Source organism: Eublepharis macularius, chromosome 11 (assembly GCF_028583425.1).
Source record: "Eublepharis macularius isolate TG4126 chromosome 11, MPM_Emac_v1.0, whole genome shotgun sequence".
In the NCBI taxonomy this organism is placed as follows: domain Eukaryota; kingdom Metazoa; phylum Chordata; class Lepidosauria; order Squamata; family Eublepharidae; genus Eublepharis; species Eublepharis macularius.
In genome coordinates this window covers 36655998-36669067 of record NC_072800.1, presented here as the reverse complement: position 1 = coordinate 36669067, position 13070 = coordinate 36655998, and the positions used below count along the sequence as shown (strand labels likewise).

Below are 13070 nucleotides of genomic sequence, written 5' to 3'. Positions count from 1 at the left end.
CAAAGAAGGGCATTGGTCATCTCTAACAGCCACTCAAGAAAGAGAACTCTAGCATGCTGCTACTACTGATTATAAATACATGGGTGTGGTAAATTCTTCTGTATATGTGCTGTGGCTAGATAACCTCTTGGTAAACAGTCATCTCTATCAATCTAATCCAAAGTATTTTATGCATGCACAGACCTATTCACACTACAAACATAAATGAGGAAGTCCCTCTTTTCAGTAGCTGCATGTGCTTTGCAGCACTTAGAGCATGTACTTAATCAAACAAAACTTCATAATTTATGTTCATGACAAATATTAGATTCTTCTGCAAGCATTCACACCCTTTATATTTCTAGTGTTAAACTGTATATTCCTCTGACTTAGCTTTGCCCACCATTAAGGATGCACACAGTCCTGGCAGCCATTTATTTTAAAAGTCCAATTGTATCAACCCACTCTGAAATAAAAGGCAGTAGACATGCATAATTGAAGACATCCCAAGACCATCATAGAACCTATTTGCAATTATTTTTGTTTTAAACCTGCCCTTGGACCTTTATTACTCCTCCTCTGCACACACAGGTGTCCTCTATTTTACCCAGGCTTGTACCTCCAGAACATCTTCCCTTTCGGGTTTGAATCCCACTGCTAACACCACCTGTAACATTTTGCCACCTTTGTGCGGCTGATATATTGCTGCTTCCCAAAAGGTTTTTGCTGCCATCCTAAAGTCCCAGCCTTAGATCTCTTCTATTTAACTGATATTATAGGAAGGCTTTGTTATATATTGATGGTTTTATGACAGTTCAGCATGTGGGGGGAGGGGGGTTGTGACCAAAAAGGGATCCTTTTTTGCTTAACCAAAAGTAGAATTAATTTATAAGTAACTTAAGTGTAATGGTTGCAGAGAACTGATAAGTGTATTGGTTTCAGAATAGGGTGATCAGCATGGTGATTTCAGAAATAGGTATATATATTCTTAAAGGTATGTTCACAGATCCAGTCACAAAGATAAAGTCACAGATTTTCACTAACAGTACAAGCACTCCTCTCATCAGGCTTTTCCACACAGCTTGTCTGACCTAGATAGAATAATCTTTCTCTGAGATATGCACAGACTAACTCAGGGTCACAAAGTTGGCCTGTCTTAGACAGAATTTCTCAGAACTCCACACAGATTTATTGAATTTCACAGAATTAATACTTTCTTTCAGCACACTGACTAAAAACTGCAATTCAGTCTGACTGCTAGGGTACAGCTACTGTCCAATCACAGCAGACTCCATTCACTCATCAAGCCCCCTCCTTCTTTCCTCACAGGCTTACATTTAAATGTACAGTAACAAGTATTAAAAACCCCACATTAACCAGAAGTAAAATACAAACACTTATTTACATGCAAAACATTACATTAGTATCAATTCCAAGAGTATTCTAACACTGGCTGTGCTTTAACCCATTAACTTACCTACTGCAGGAGCATCATACTCATCTCCGAGCAGAATTTCAGGAGCAGAATATGCAAGAGATCCACAACTTGTTGTAAGTTTCTTTCCAGGCTGAAATTTGTTGCTGAAACCGAAGTCAGTCAATTTCACAAGTCCTTGCTTTTCAAAGAAGACAACATTCTCTGGCTTTAAGTCTCTGTGAACTACATGCAGTTTATGGCAGTAGGATATAGCATGAACAATCTGAGCAAAATACTTCTTTGCCAAATCTTCATTAAGGCCCTCTTCATGTTTCATGATGTAATCAAACATATCTCCCCCATCACCAAGCTCTAAGATTAGATAAAGTTTCGTCTGGGTGTCAATCACTTCATATAAACGAACAATATTAGGATGCTGCACTAATTTCATGCACCTAACTTCTTGGAAGAGATGTCCTGTGGCTAGTGTATCTAGCTTGGTCTTGTCAATTACTTTCACGGCTACCTTTTCACCTGTAAAAACATGCCTGGCAAGTTTGACCACAGCAAAATGCCCTCTGCCTAAGGTTTTATCCAAATCATACAATCCGGCAATTTTTCCATCATACCCTCGTTTGAAACCTGCCATACTGCTCCAAGTCAAGATGTAATTCTGAAGAGTTTTGAAACTGATGTCTTCTCATACAAGGATATTTGAAGCAGATATATAACCATTTTCACTGCCAAACGCACCTAAAACACAGAAAAAATATCAGCATAGAATAAACACCTAAGATGAGAAGTTTAACAAATTTCAGCTTCTCTATTTAAATGGTACTTTGGGCTCATCTTAAGAAGTTCCTTCTTATCAAAGAGAATTGGAGAAAGTCACTCAAGCTGATCTAAAATGTATACTGGATATGCAAAAGTTTTGTACAAAATTTTCAAGTAAACAGGTTGGATAGTGAGAGAACTCACACATATACCCCAGTGTAATTGTACTCTCCACCCTAACAGATGTAAGATGTACTAAGTGCAGTGTGGAAACAACTATATTGGTGGCAGCAGCCATGTGCTACAAGGAATGTGTGAATTAAGCTTCAGGCAAGTTGGAAAAAGAGAGTATTAGATGGTTTGTGATGCAATTATGTTAGGCTACTACCTGACTGGAGAACAGGAAACTGTTGTTAAATGGGATTTAACACAGATTATAAATTGGAATACTTTCAAATATTAAGAAAGTTTAACAGAGTAGTCAATAAACATAGAAAGTTCACACTACTTTTGTGTTCAAATTCAAAATTACTTCATAAACTACACAGCCCAGTTTTATCTCAATTATTAAATTCAAAAAGCACAATTTCTTTCATTCACTTGAACTTTTACCAACATGGATATTTGTGTGTCAGGAACTTACTTTTACTCTTGAAAAAAAATCTAGAAATTGATAAAGCAGAATAATTTTGGGTGCAATTTTCATGTATTTGAAAAAATTATTTCATTGTTTAAGTTTTAAGATGTGGTCCCAAGTGTGGCTCCAATACAATTACATCTTTTTTATGGTCTCCTTTTGTTTTGTTTTTTAATTTTATTGCATGAATATCAACAATACAAAAGGAGTAGGGTAACAATTTATGGTCTCCTTTAATCGTATCTGATGAGGTGCTATTGCACAACCACCACTGCTGAATTTCTGACCAGTACCAACGTACAGAAGCTATGGTGGTATCTAAAAGGTTTAATCACCAACACAAGCAGTATTTGCTGGTTTAGCTTGAAGAGCCAGTCAGTTCTCAGGGTCAATTTTTTTAAAATGCTGATTATTTTTCACTAAATGACCTCTGATATCACTTAGGAGGTGGCAGTAATAAATGGCATTACATTTATAGCTTTAGACTCTTATCACAGGTTACTCCAGGAAAGGCAGAGGGGAAGCAGAGATGGAAGGTCCTACTTCCCCAGCCTCCCTGGAGCTCCTTTGGCTACTGCTTGCTCCTAAAACACACCAGGTAGCTGCCATCACCTGTCAGATAAAGCCACATAGAAAGTTAAATTGGTAACCTAGCTAAATGGCATAGAGTTCATAGACTGAGCCATGTTGGTCTCATGTGGGCCTGTCCTTCAAGGGACTTCTCATTCATTGCTTGCTCCTGGGAAAGGAAAAGAAACTCTTCCTTCAGGGTTTTTATTTATTTATCTGTAATTACACCCCTTGTCAGGGATAAGTACACTTTTCATGTTCTGGCTGATGCTAAGCCAATCAGCTGTTTCCATTTGGAAAAGAACCCATATCCCTCTTTGTAGAGCTTTGTGATTTGCTGTCCTTTATGATTCCTGCTCTTATTAGTCAGATTGCCTGAAGGGACTGACTGATTTTGAAGCTGAATTGAACTGGGAATCATGGGGACCAGGGTGGGACTCATGAGTACCACAAGAATATGCAGATGCACTACTGTTTCCAGACCTCCCTAGAGTATCATGTCCCCAGCATGGGAGGCTTTATTCTTATCCATTGCAATAATTCCATTTTAGCACCATCAACTTACAAAGGAATCACTCTCAATCAGATTGGATAAGTCTTTCTAATTATGGAATACGCTTCGGATTGCAGAAAGTTATCCTTGTAGTAATATTTTGTACCCCTACCCCTGTGATACAAAATCTATGCAACATTCATAAATTTCATGTGCATATTTTTGCTGTTTCATTGTTAAGAAAACATGCAAGCAGAGATCAGGAAAGGATTATGCCTGATTTACTGGTATTTCAGAGACACAAACAGAAAAACACACAGTTGTATAGGTCCAGTGCAGTATATCGTGAGATTAGCATATAAACACATAGGCATTTTCCAGACTGCAACCTTGATCTGGTTTTTCTTTGCCTCTAGGGTGTCTCTGATCACAGCACATTTGGGACAATAATTCCACTCTGCAGAGTTTTATGTGGAACTTTCCAGCATATGTGTGCCTTGCCTTCTTGTTCAGTTTGTGGCTCCCCTCCTTTTGTGCTTGTGCTGTTGCCATGGAGCAACAGCTTGATCTATTGAAAGCGCACCATTTGCACATGCACTGTATCACAACAAAGCCTACCAGTGAATCATACCTTGTATATGTATCTGGCCTTTGATTGGTTAGCTGTTTTCCCACATTTGACTGGTTGTTTACATTGTTTTGATTGGCTATGCTATCCTTCCTTCCCTTTTTGAATTGTGGACAGTACTTAAAATAATTCATCATGGCCGATCATCATGGCCGACTGCAGGACTAAGAGGATGTTGAACCCTTAAACTGTATTGTTGCCCAGTTCTATTCATCAATAAAGAATGTTCCTCTGTCTATACTCAAGTTAATATCAAATTCATTATTGTTGTGCACTAGCTTTGACCACAGAAAGGTGTAAGTGCATGGGGGTGTGTGGGATTAATGCTTAATACTGAGGCCAGTCAGTTTATTTATTGCAATCCATGATCAGGAAAATTAATACTGAGGCAAACTCTGCTTCAGATCACCTAACCACCAGCAAGTCATCATTAATGGCAAGAAATGCTTTTGTAGCTTCATTCTAATTTGTAAATTGTTACTTGTAAATATTTGAATAGACCCAACTGGGTTTTTTTTTCTTTAAAAAGGTATCAGCACTTATATGCACTGATTTCCACCAATTCCTCCCTCTGGACTTGAGAGAGACCCCAGAAAAGCGTCAGTACTCAGTATATATGTGTATTGCCACCAAAAAGCCCTGAATAGATCAGTTACAGTGCTGGGCCAGTGCTGGAGGGTGTCCCTTTCACTGTTTCTGTGGTTTCTGCAGAAGGCATGCTGGGCAGGACAGGGGGGGAGGCATGGGTTATGAGAAGCACTCTGAAGCTTCTCCTCACCCCAGACTGAAAGCAAGGCAATGGTTTCCCTTTCTCTCCCGGAAACCCCAGTACTTCCAGACTTGCCTTTCTCTTTAGATTGCTTGTTAAAAAGGAACCTAGTGCACAGTGCATACAGAGCCTGAAAATAATACCCAGGTATGTGCTCAGGTGAGCTCTTACATGAAATGTTTCTGATGACAGCAAGGAGAAAATTAGTTGCTTGTGTCTGAAGTTCTGAATGGCCATGTTGGTTCATTTAGCATATGCATGGTTTGAAGAGACCAAAAGCATACTATGTTGTTTAAAGAAATTGTTCAATGCCTATGCCTCACAAAATGGCAAGGTGGACAGAACAATGAGAAATGGCAGAGCTTTTACAGACTGGTGGAAAACCAAAATCAAGCCATTTCAGAAAAAAAAACGTTAGGGGAAATGTGTTCTAGAAAGAGTGGGGAGGAAAGAGAAAAACCTGGACAGCAAGGGATTGACAACGACAATGCAGGGAAACACTGAAAAACAATGGTAACCAAGGGAAATGAAACCATCTGTCTGGAAGATGCCAAAGTCAGTAATTGTTTGCAACTGTTGACAAATCATGAAGTTACCTCAATAGCTACAGAGAAGTTTCACAAGCACTGAAGTAATTTTAAGAAATCCACAATGAATAAATCTAATGTGGAGTTTACCAACCTCGGCAGCGCCCTCTCCAGAGGTATCATCTTGTCTATACTTTGTTCATGAAGTTTCAATTTTTCTTTATATTCTCTAAGGACTCATCTATTGATATTTCCATATCCAGTTCTGTGAACAGTTGCTTAGTCTTCTTCCCTTATTGCCTAAGGGGAAAAAGGATAATTAAGTTCACTTATCAGAAGTTACATACCTACCAAAACCACAAATGCAAGCTTTCTTCCTCCTGTTTAATCTGGAACATGAAATTGTCAATACAAATATAAAAAACAAAGCCATGTGACAGCAAGCTCTAAGAAAAGCCTAAGTTTTTATCTCCTGGCTCCCCCCCCCCGCCCCCCACCAAAGCAACAGAAATGTATAGAAGAGCAGGCTATAAATTCAGTGAGTCTAAGGAATACCTGATGTGATGAATGAACGCAGGAATCTCTAAGACCCAATATTAATTCATAGCTTGGACAAAATTTGATGAATACCATCACAGCAATTTTCTGCATAAATAATATTTTCCAAGGGCTACATCCACCCAGCAAAGATTCTTCATTTTTCAGCCATCAAGGCTGTGAATACAGACAGATTTGCCCTGGCTCAGGGCGTCCCCTCAGGAGTTGTGTACACGCTTTCTTCTGCCAGCCAACATTTCCCCTGCATTCTCCCCCCACACCACCAGAGGGCTTTTCTTTAAAAATAGGCAATTGCTATTGTGCAACATTTATAATACTGCATTGCCACAATCAACTAGCTCTAAATTTTCAGCTTTCATTTTAAAATTAACTAAGTCTCTTACTGTTTTTCCTCCAAATAAGAAGAAGATGACATTGTGCCAATAAACCAATCAACTGAACAACAAACCCACTGAAGTTTCAAAGTCAAGGCAGAGAAATCCCTTTAGATAGATACAGCCAAAGATAGTTTTAAATGGCACCCCTTAATATTTTCCCATTTTTACTTGACTCACTACAAGGTCTAAAGGTTATTCACGTGTACAGCATCTCCAAAAAGGCACCCAGGAGTTTGTAAATGTACTAGACTGCTTAAAGTCCTGATAATACTTCATCACTAAACTCAACTAGCGTAAAAAGCTTGTAAGCAGCCAGTCACCTATTCAGTTACAAACACCTATTCTAAGCAAACAGACGTTTTTACAGATCGGCAGAGAATAGGTCCCTTTTCTAGGCTGCTAATGTGCTGCAAAAATACTTTATTGGTATTTTTGGGATATATTCAGGAATTCTGATCATATCTGGATTTCTTGAATATGTATTGGCATCCCAAATTAATCCCAGAAATATTTGGGAATAACCGGGGTCACCATTTTAAAGGTCACAGCAGCTTGTTTTTCTTACTTTCGCATGTTTCCCAGGAAAAAAAGGGAGGGGGGAGGGAGGCAACTCTTACAGGTGAATGGCATAGCTCAATAGAAGCTCAACTGCATGTCTAATCACAACAAATTCTCTCACAGACCATATGAGAGAATCGTTGTGATTGGACAGACAGCTGGGCTCCTCCTAACAAGTGATGCCATTCATCTGCAAGGGTTGCCTCTTTCTTTCTTTCTTTGAAATCTTCAAAGGGGGAAAAACAAGCTGCTACAACCAGTTGCAGCTTTGGGAAAAGATTTTTTTTGGAGAGCATGCCTTCTGTTCCAGGTTGGTTTTGTTCGGCTTCTCTGTTTGGCATTGGTTCTGTTGGGCTTTGTTGGTTCTTTTTGGTCTGTAGTTGCTCTTGTGTGTTTGGCAGAAGCTTCTCTGCCCTGAAGAAAGCTTTGGATTTTCACCCATAAGGAACAATGAAGAGCAGCTGAAGGCACCTTGTTCACGGACCACTAGATCGAGCCAATCTTCTTGAAATTTGGAAGGGTCTTTAGTGTCCCTCATCCTGGCTGTTTTCACACTGCTTACCTTCTCTCGGAACAACCCAGAACATCGCGCAAAAAACACGGAAGATCACGTTTTCTTGCACAAGATTTGCGCGATGTTGCGCAAATCTTGCGCAACAGCAGGATTACTTATATTTACAGCCTTCCTGATTCCCAAATCTGAAAAAAATACCATTTTTAAGTGCACATCCCCACACTGCAAGACATGTGTAACTCCAGGGCACACGGGCTAGTACTACTGGATTGTTTTTCCCCTTGTCTTTCTAATCTCTTTGGCCTGAGTAAACTTTGAAAATGCCACTCACCACATTAAACTGATGCAGTTAATCGCAACTCTCTCCATGTTTAGAGAAGCTGCTGCAGCCAATGAGCCACACAAAATATGATGTATACTAATTAGTTCCTCCGTTGAATTCAAGGTATTGATAACAACTACAAAGCCCTTCATGGCCTAGAACTCACATATCTAATGGAGTGCCTCTTCCAAAATGCTCCACTGAGACAGCTGCACTGTCTGCTGAAACTGCCACCCTGCAAATGAGAAAAATCAGTACCTGCTCATAAATGAGCATTCTCTGCTGTGGCTCCCACTTTATGGAATAGCCTCTGAGGAGTCCAAAAAAGCTCCCACACTGCTATCATTCTGCAGAATGTATAAATCATAATTGTTCAGGAAGAGGTATTTTTAGAAAGGGAATAGAGCTGTAGTAAAATGGACTTGTGCAGGTGAATGCTTAAACAAAGGGACAAAGGCAGTAGTTTGTGGCACTGATTATTGTATACATTTCTTACTTTTAATGCACTGTTATTTCTGTAATCCAGTTTTTGAATTTCTTATTTCATCCTTTATACTGTTTTTACTGCATTGTTTTCTAACTGTATAATCCAATCTCATTCCAGTGTTTATTATATATTTTATACTGTTCCTAATGCATTACTATGTTTCATAATCCACCTTGAATCTCAGTAATAAAGGCAGACTAAAAAGTAAGTAATTGATGATCAAACTAGGAATAACATATCTGATGTATAGCAAGTTGTTTCTACCATGCATAGTACATTTTCTATTATTCAGTGAAAAGTAGGCAAGTTGTGTTCCAAATTGAAAACCTAATAACCAAATAAAACTACTGCAGTAACATTTTGCGGTGGTACGTTTCAGAGTCCTTGTACAGTACACAGGAATTACACATTCAAACCCAAAAGAAAACTTCAAAATGACTTCTATCCCTTTTATCCTTTTGTTTTATCCAACATTTTTTACCCACATTAGAAGCCCAGTGTTATGTACTGAATAAATTTGTTGCATGACTTACTGTTATTCTGATAGATATAGAGAAAATACAGTGCATCTCCACTTGTGGAAAAAAAGTAAGTTGTTTAAGTATTTATTATTCATTTAAAGCATTTGTATGTGCTTTTCAAACCGGAAAACTGGGGAAGTGTTCAAATAAATTTTTTTCCACAATGGGAAGGGAAAATAAAAATAACAATGAAGTGTTGAATTTCTCCAAGCTGAGTAACAAAGCATTATACATGAAAAGGACAAGCAGCAAAGAGGTTTAAAGGAAGCACATGTTACTCAGCCTCTTGGAAGCAACTGCTTAATTAAAGGGCGGCTCTACAGGTTTTATGCAATTTCAACATTGTTAAAAATACATATGGGCACTATGTATGTCAAACATTACTATGTACTAAGAGTGATTAATCTTGTTGAAGCATTACATCTTAGTCACCATTGCACAGAAAAGGCAGAGACAAATGACCTGCACCATAGAGTCTCCTCTCTAATAAGTTAAGTGCCTAGTTCCAAATTATATGGCAGAACTAAAAGATACAATAAAACACTCTGAAGGGAATTTGGGGCACTAAGCAAATACTATGAGCAAATCACTTCCTTGTGTTTGCTCAAATGAAGACAGGGAAAGATACAAAAATGACATTAGGCAGAACAAGGAATATGAAAGAAACACCTGAAGCTAAGAGCACATTTTTAAAAACTGTTCCCAAACCACAGAGAAAGATGGGATATGAAGGATGATGAGTTCTACTCAATGCAGAATAGCTGGCAGAATTATCAGAGCAAAAGGCGCAAGTTATAGAACCTTGTCAGAAGGTGAAGGTAATCATTTCAGACCTTGAAGACTTTATTGCATCTTTATAAGCATGAGCTTATCCATTAAAAGAAATCAATAGCAGATTTCTTTACAGCTGTCTGGTAGATTTCATCTTCACATTACTTTCTTACCTAAACATTACAATAAATAAAAAGGTTCCCTTACAGTGGCTATATATCAAGTTGATTCTGGTTTTCTTTTTTTTTAAAAAAAACTAAGGCTTTAGAAACACAACATCAGGATTGCATTTGAATAGTATCAGGTTTAATTCTTCCAATTAATTATATATGTACTATGTATGGCAGGAAAACAGTGTACAAAGTGTCCTAATTACAGTTATGCAGCTCATTTGTTTAACAAATACCAAATGTTAACAGTTAAGTCATACAAATATTGTTTTGAAAAAGCCAAAACATATATTTTCATGAGCTATGACCAATGTGAAATATACCATCACTATCCAATTTTTCAACCCAGACAACTGATAGCAACACGGAGTAAATTATGCTAAAGACAATTACTGCCAAATGTTACCAAAGACGCTTACAGTTAATAGATATTTAAGGATATTTTCCAAAAATAGCTTGGGAAAATGCAAGACTTACTCTGCTAAACTCCTTCCCCACTTTCTACACCAAGCATCCAGTACTATGAATTCCTAAAAAGAACTATATAAAAATAGCAGCATGTAAGAGTAAGAATGGCTACACTAGAGGGCAGGCTTTAAACAGATCTTGACTCACATCCTTTGAAAGGAATTCACATCCCTCCTAGACTGTAGTACAGCTATAGTTAAGAAGACTTTAAGTACACTGGTGGCCAGTGAAAAATATTTATTTCCTACACATACCCCATTATATCAAATAAGCCTCAAATACAAACCACATGCAGTTTCTCCCTTAGTACACTTCTATACAAGAAAACAGGCTGTTTTATGTTTACAATTCATAATTTGATAGACGTAAAAGATACCTGCTGAAGCTATACCATGTTAATTTCCACCACTATAATGAACATAGCTTCCCTTTAAGCCACTCAGTAATTATTCATTAAAACAAATGCACTGCTTCTGTACAGATTTGCTTCATCAACACTACTAAAATACAGAAAAACTAACAATCCAACCAACTCACCCTATTCAACACTCTACAGGTTTGATGCTTATGTGAGATGCTGGCTGCAGAGCACAAGAAGATAACAGCTTACAAAAATGGCTGTTTGCTGAAGAGATTATCAGCACAATAATGTGCTTTTGGCAGGATGACCTTATGCAGCCACTTCCAAAGAAGGAAATACGGAAGGCTTCTCTGTAGCAGACCCACTCTGCACTATCAGAAAGAAAATAGGCAGCTCGGCTCACCCAGGACTAACCTGTTGGCTCTCTCTAAATCTAGCTAGCAAGATGCAGTGTCATCTCCACCCCCAAACATAAGTCTGCAGCTCTCGAGTAAGAACTTCTCAGCCACCACTACATAAGGCTGACGAATATTCACCTAAGCCGCTGGAAAGGGATCCAGAAAGCGCCCCTCTCCCTTCCGACTGCAGGGGATGGGGGGGGGGGGTGCAGTTGGTTGCGAAGGACCGCGCTAAAGATGAAAGAGGGGACCAGGAAAGGTGAATCAGCTTCACTCTCCTCTCAGGCGCAGCATCCTAAGTGTGTGTGTGTGTTTAAATGCTAACGCACCACACACGAAATACATTCACTCCATCCCACTAGTCCCCGGAAGAGTCGCATTCACACGCACAAAAAGACATCCCACCCACCCCGACCCAGCTCTGTCGCACACAGGTAAAGAGAGGGGCGTGTGACAAGATACACACCCCAAAGCAGGGCAGGGATATGAGTACGGCACCCTTGCCATCGCCACCGGCTCCTGCCTGAGAGGATCATAAGAGGAGGGCCTCGGGAGCCGGCCTGCCCCCCTTCTTCCCTCAGAAACACCCGGCCTCGCCGACGGCACCTGCCCCTCGAGGCCTCCCGGCGAAAGCCTCGGGACAGGCCAAGCCGGAGGCTCGGCTTCGCTCCCAGCCCCGCCCTCGTCCACTTACTGAGGATGTTGGCAGCGGCAGGAGTGGCCGTCTTTCCTCCGGCGGCCCTCCGCGTTTCCCCCGCCGCTCCCCGCATGGAAAAGCGGCCGCTGCTGCTCGGCACCCTTCCGCTCCTCTCGCAGGAACAGCCGCCGCAGAGTGGCCTCCTCAGCGACCAGGGCGGCGGCGGCGGCAAACAAACAGTACAACACAGTGGCGCGCGCGGACGCTTCAGCGTTCTTGCGAGCTCGCGCCGCCTCTCCTCGGCTTCTGCGACTCGCGCGCCCAACGGACTGCGCTCGCGCCTCTCTGAGTCCCCGGCGGGCTACGAAACCTTCTGACAACAACAGCGGCTCTCTTGCAGTCAAGTGAAAGGGGAGGGGGGAGGGGGGAGGGAGGAAACGCAGGATAGGGAGGGGCATCGAAAGAGAAAGGGTGAGGAATTGCGCGTGCGCCCGGAGGAGGTTCCGCCTCGCCACCGTACACTGGCCAATGGAGGCCTCGAATGCCTGTCTGACTGATGGGTCTTCCTCTCTCGCTTCAACCCAGATTGGTGTTGAGAATCTGAGGCGAGCGGATTAGAAACGGCGGTAGGGTTGTCGTCTGTTGCCGAGGACCTTTTTAATAAATGTGGCCCAGCCCTTAGCGTCCGCGGTGTGATTTGACTGGAAAGTGTTTAGTTTTTAAATGTAATTTTTTTTACTTCATTCATACCCCTCCTTTCTCTCCAGTGGGTCCCAAGACGGCTTACATCATTGTCTGTTCCTCCATTTTTTTCCTCGCAGCAACCCTCTGAGGTAGATTAGACTGAGAGTGCGTGACTGGGCCAGGGTCACCCAGTGAACTTCCATTTCAGAGCGGGGAATCAAACCTGGGTCATCTAGTCTACACTGGCTTTATTAGTTATTAATAACCATAATTCATATATCAAGATGGGTAGCCGCGTACTCTGTAGCAGTGGAAAAGAGCAAGAGTCCAGTAGTACCTATAAGACTAACAAAATTAGTAGTAGGGTATGATCTTTCTGAAGAAGTGAGCTGTGGCTCATGAAAGCTCATATCCTACCATTAATTTTGTTAGTCTTATAAGTGCTGCTGG

At 40.6% G+C, this 13070-nt stretch overlaps 1 protein-coding gene across 1 annotated transcript in view; it reads right to left on the bottom strand.

The window, feature by feature from the left end:
- The window catches only part of SNRK (SNF related kinase), a 44027-nt gene extending 31707 nt beyond the window's left edge, over positions 1-12320 (bottom strand). Inside the window, exons 1-3 of the mRNA XM_054990740.1 lie at positions 11994-12320; positions 5949-6094; positions 1457-2149 (exon numbers count right to left, since the gene is read on the bottom strand). Of these exons, the coding sequence (XP_054846715.1) occupies positions 1457-2045 (589 nt within the window). The 5' untranslated portion in view covers positions 2046-2149; positions 5949-6094; positions 11994-12320. The remainder of the gene's footprint in view (positions 1-1456; positions 2150-5948; positions 6095-11993) is intronic.
- Positions 12321-13070: the final 750 nt, after the last annotated feature.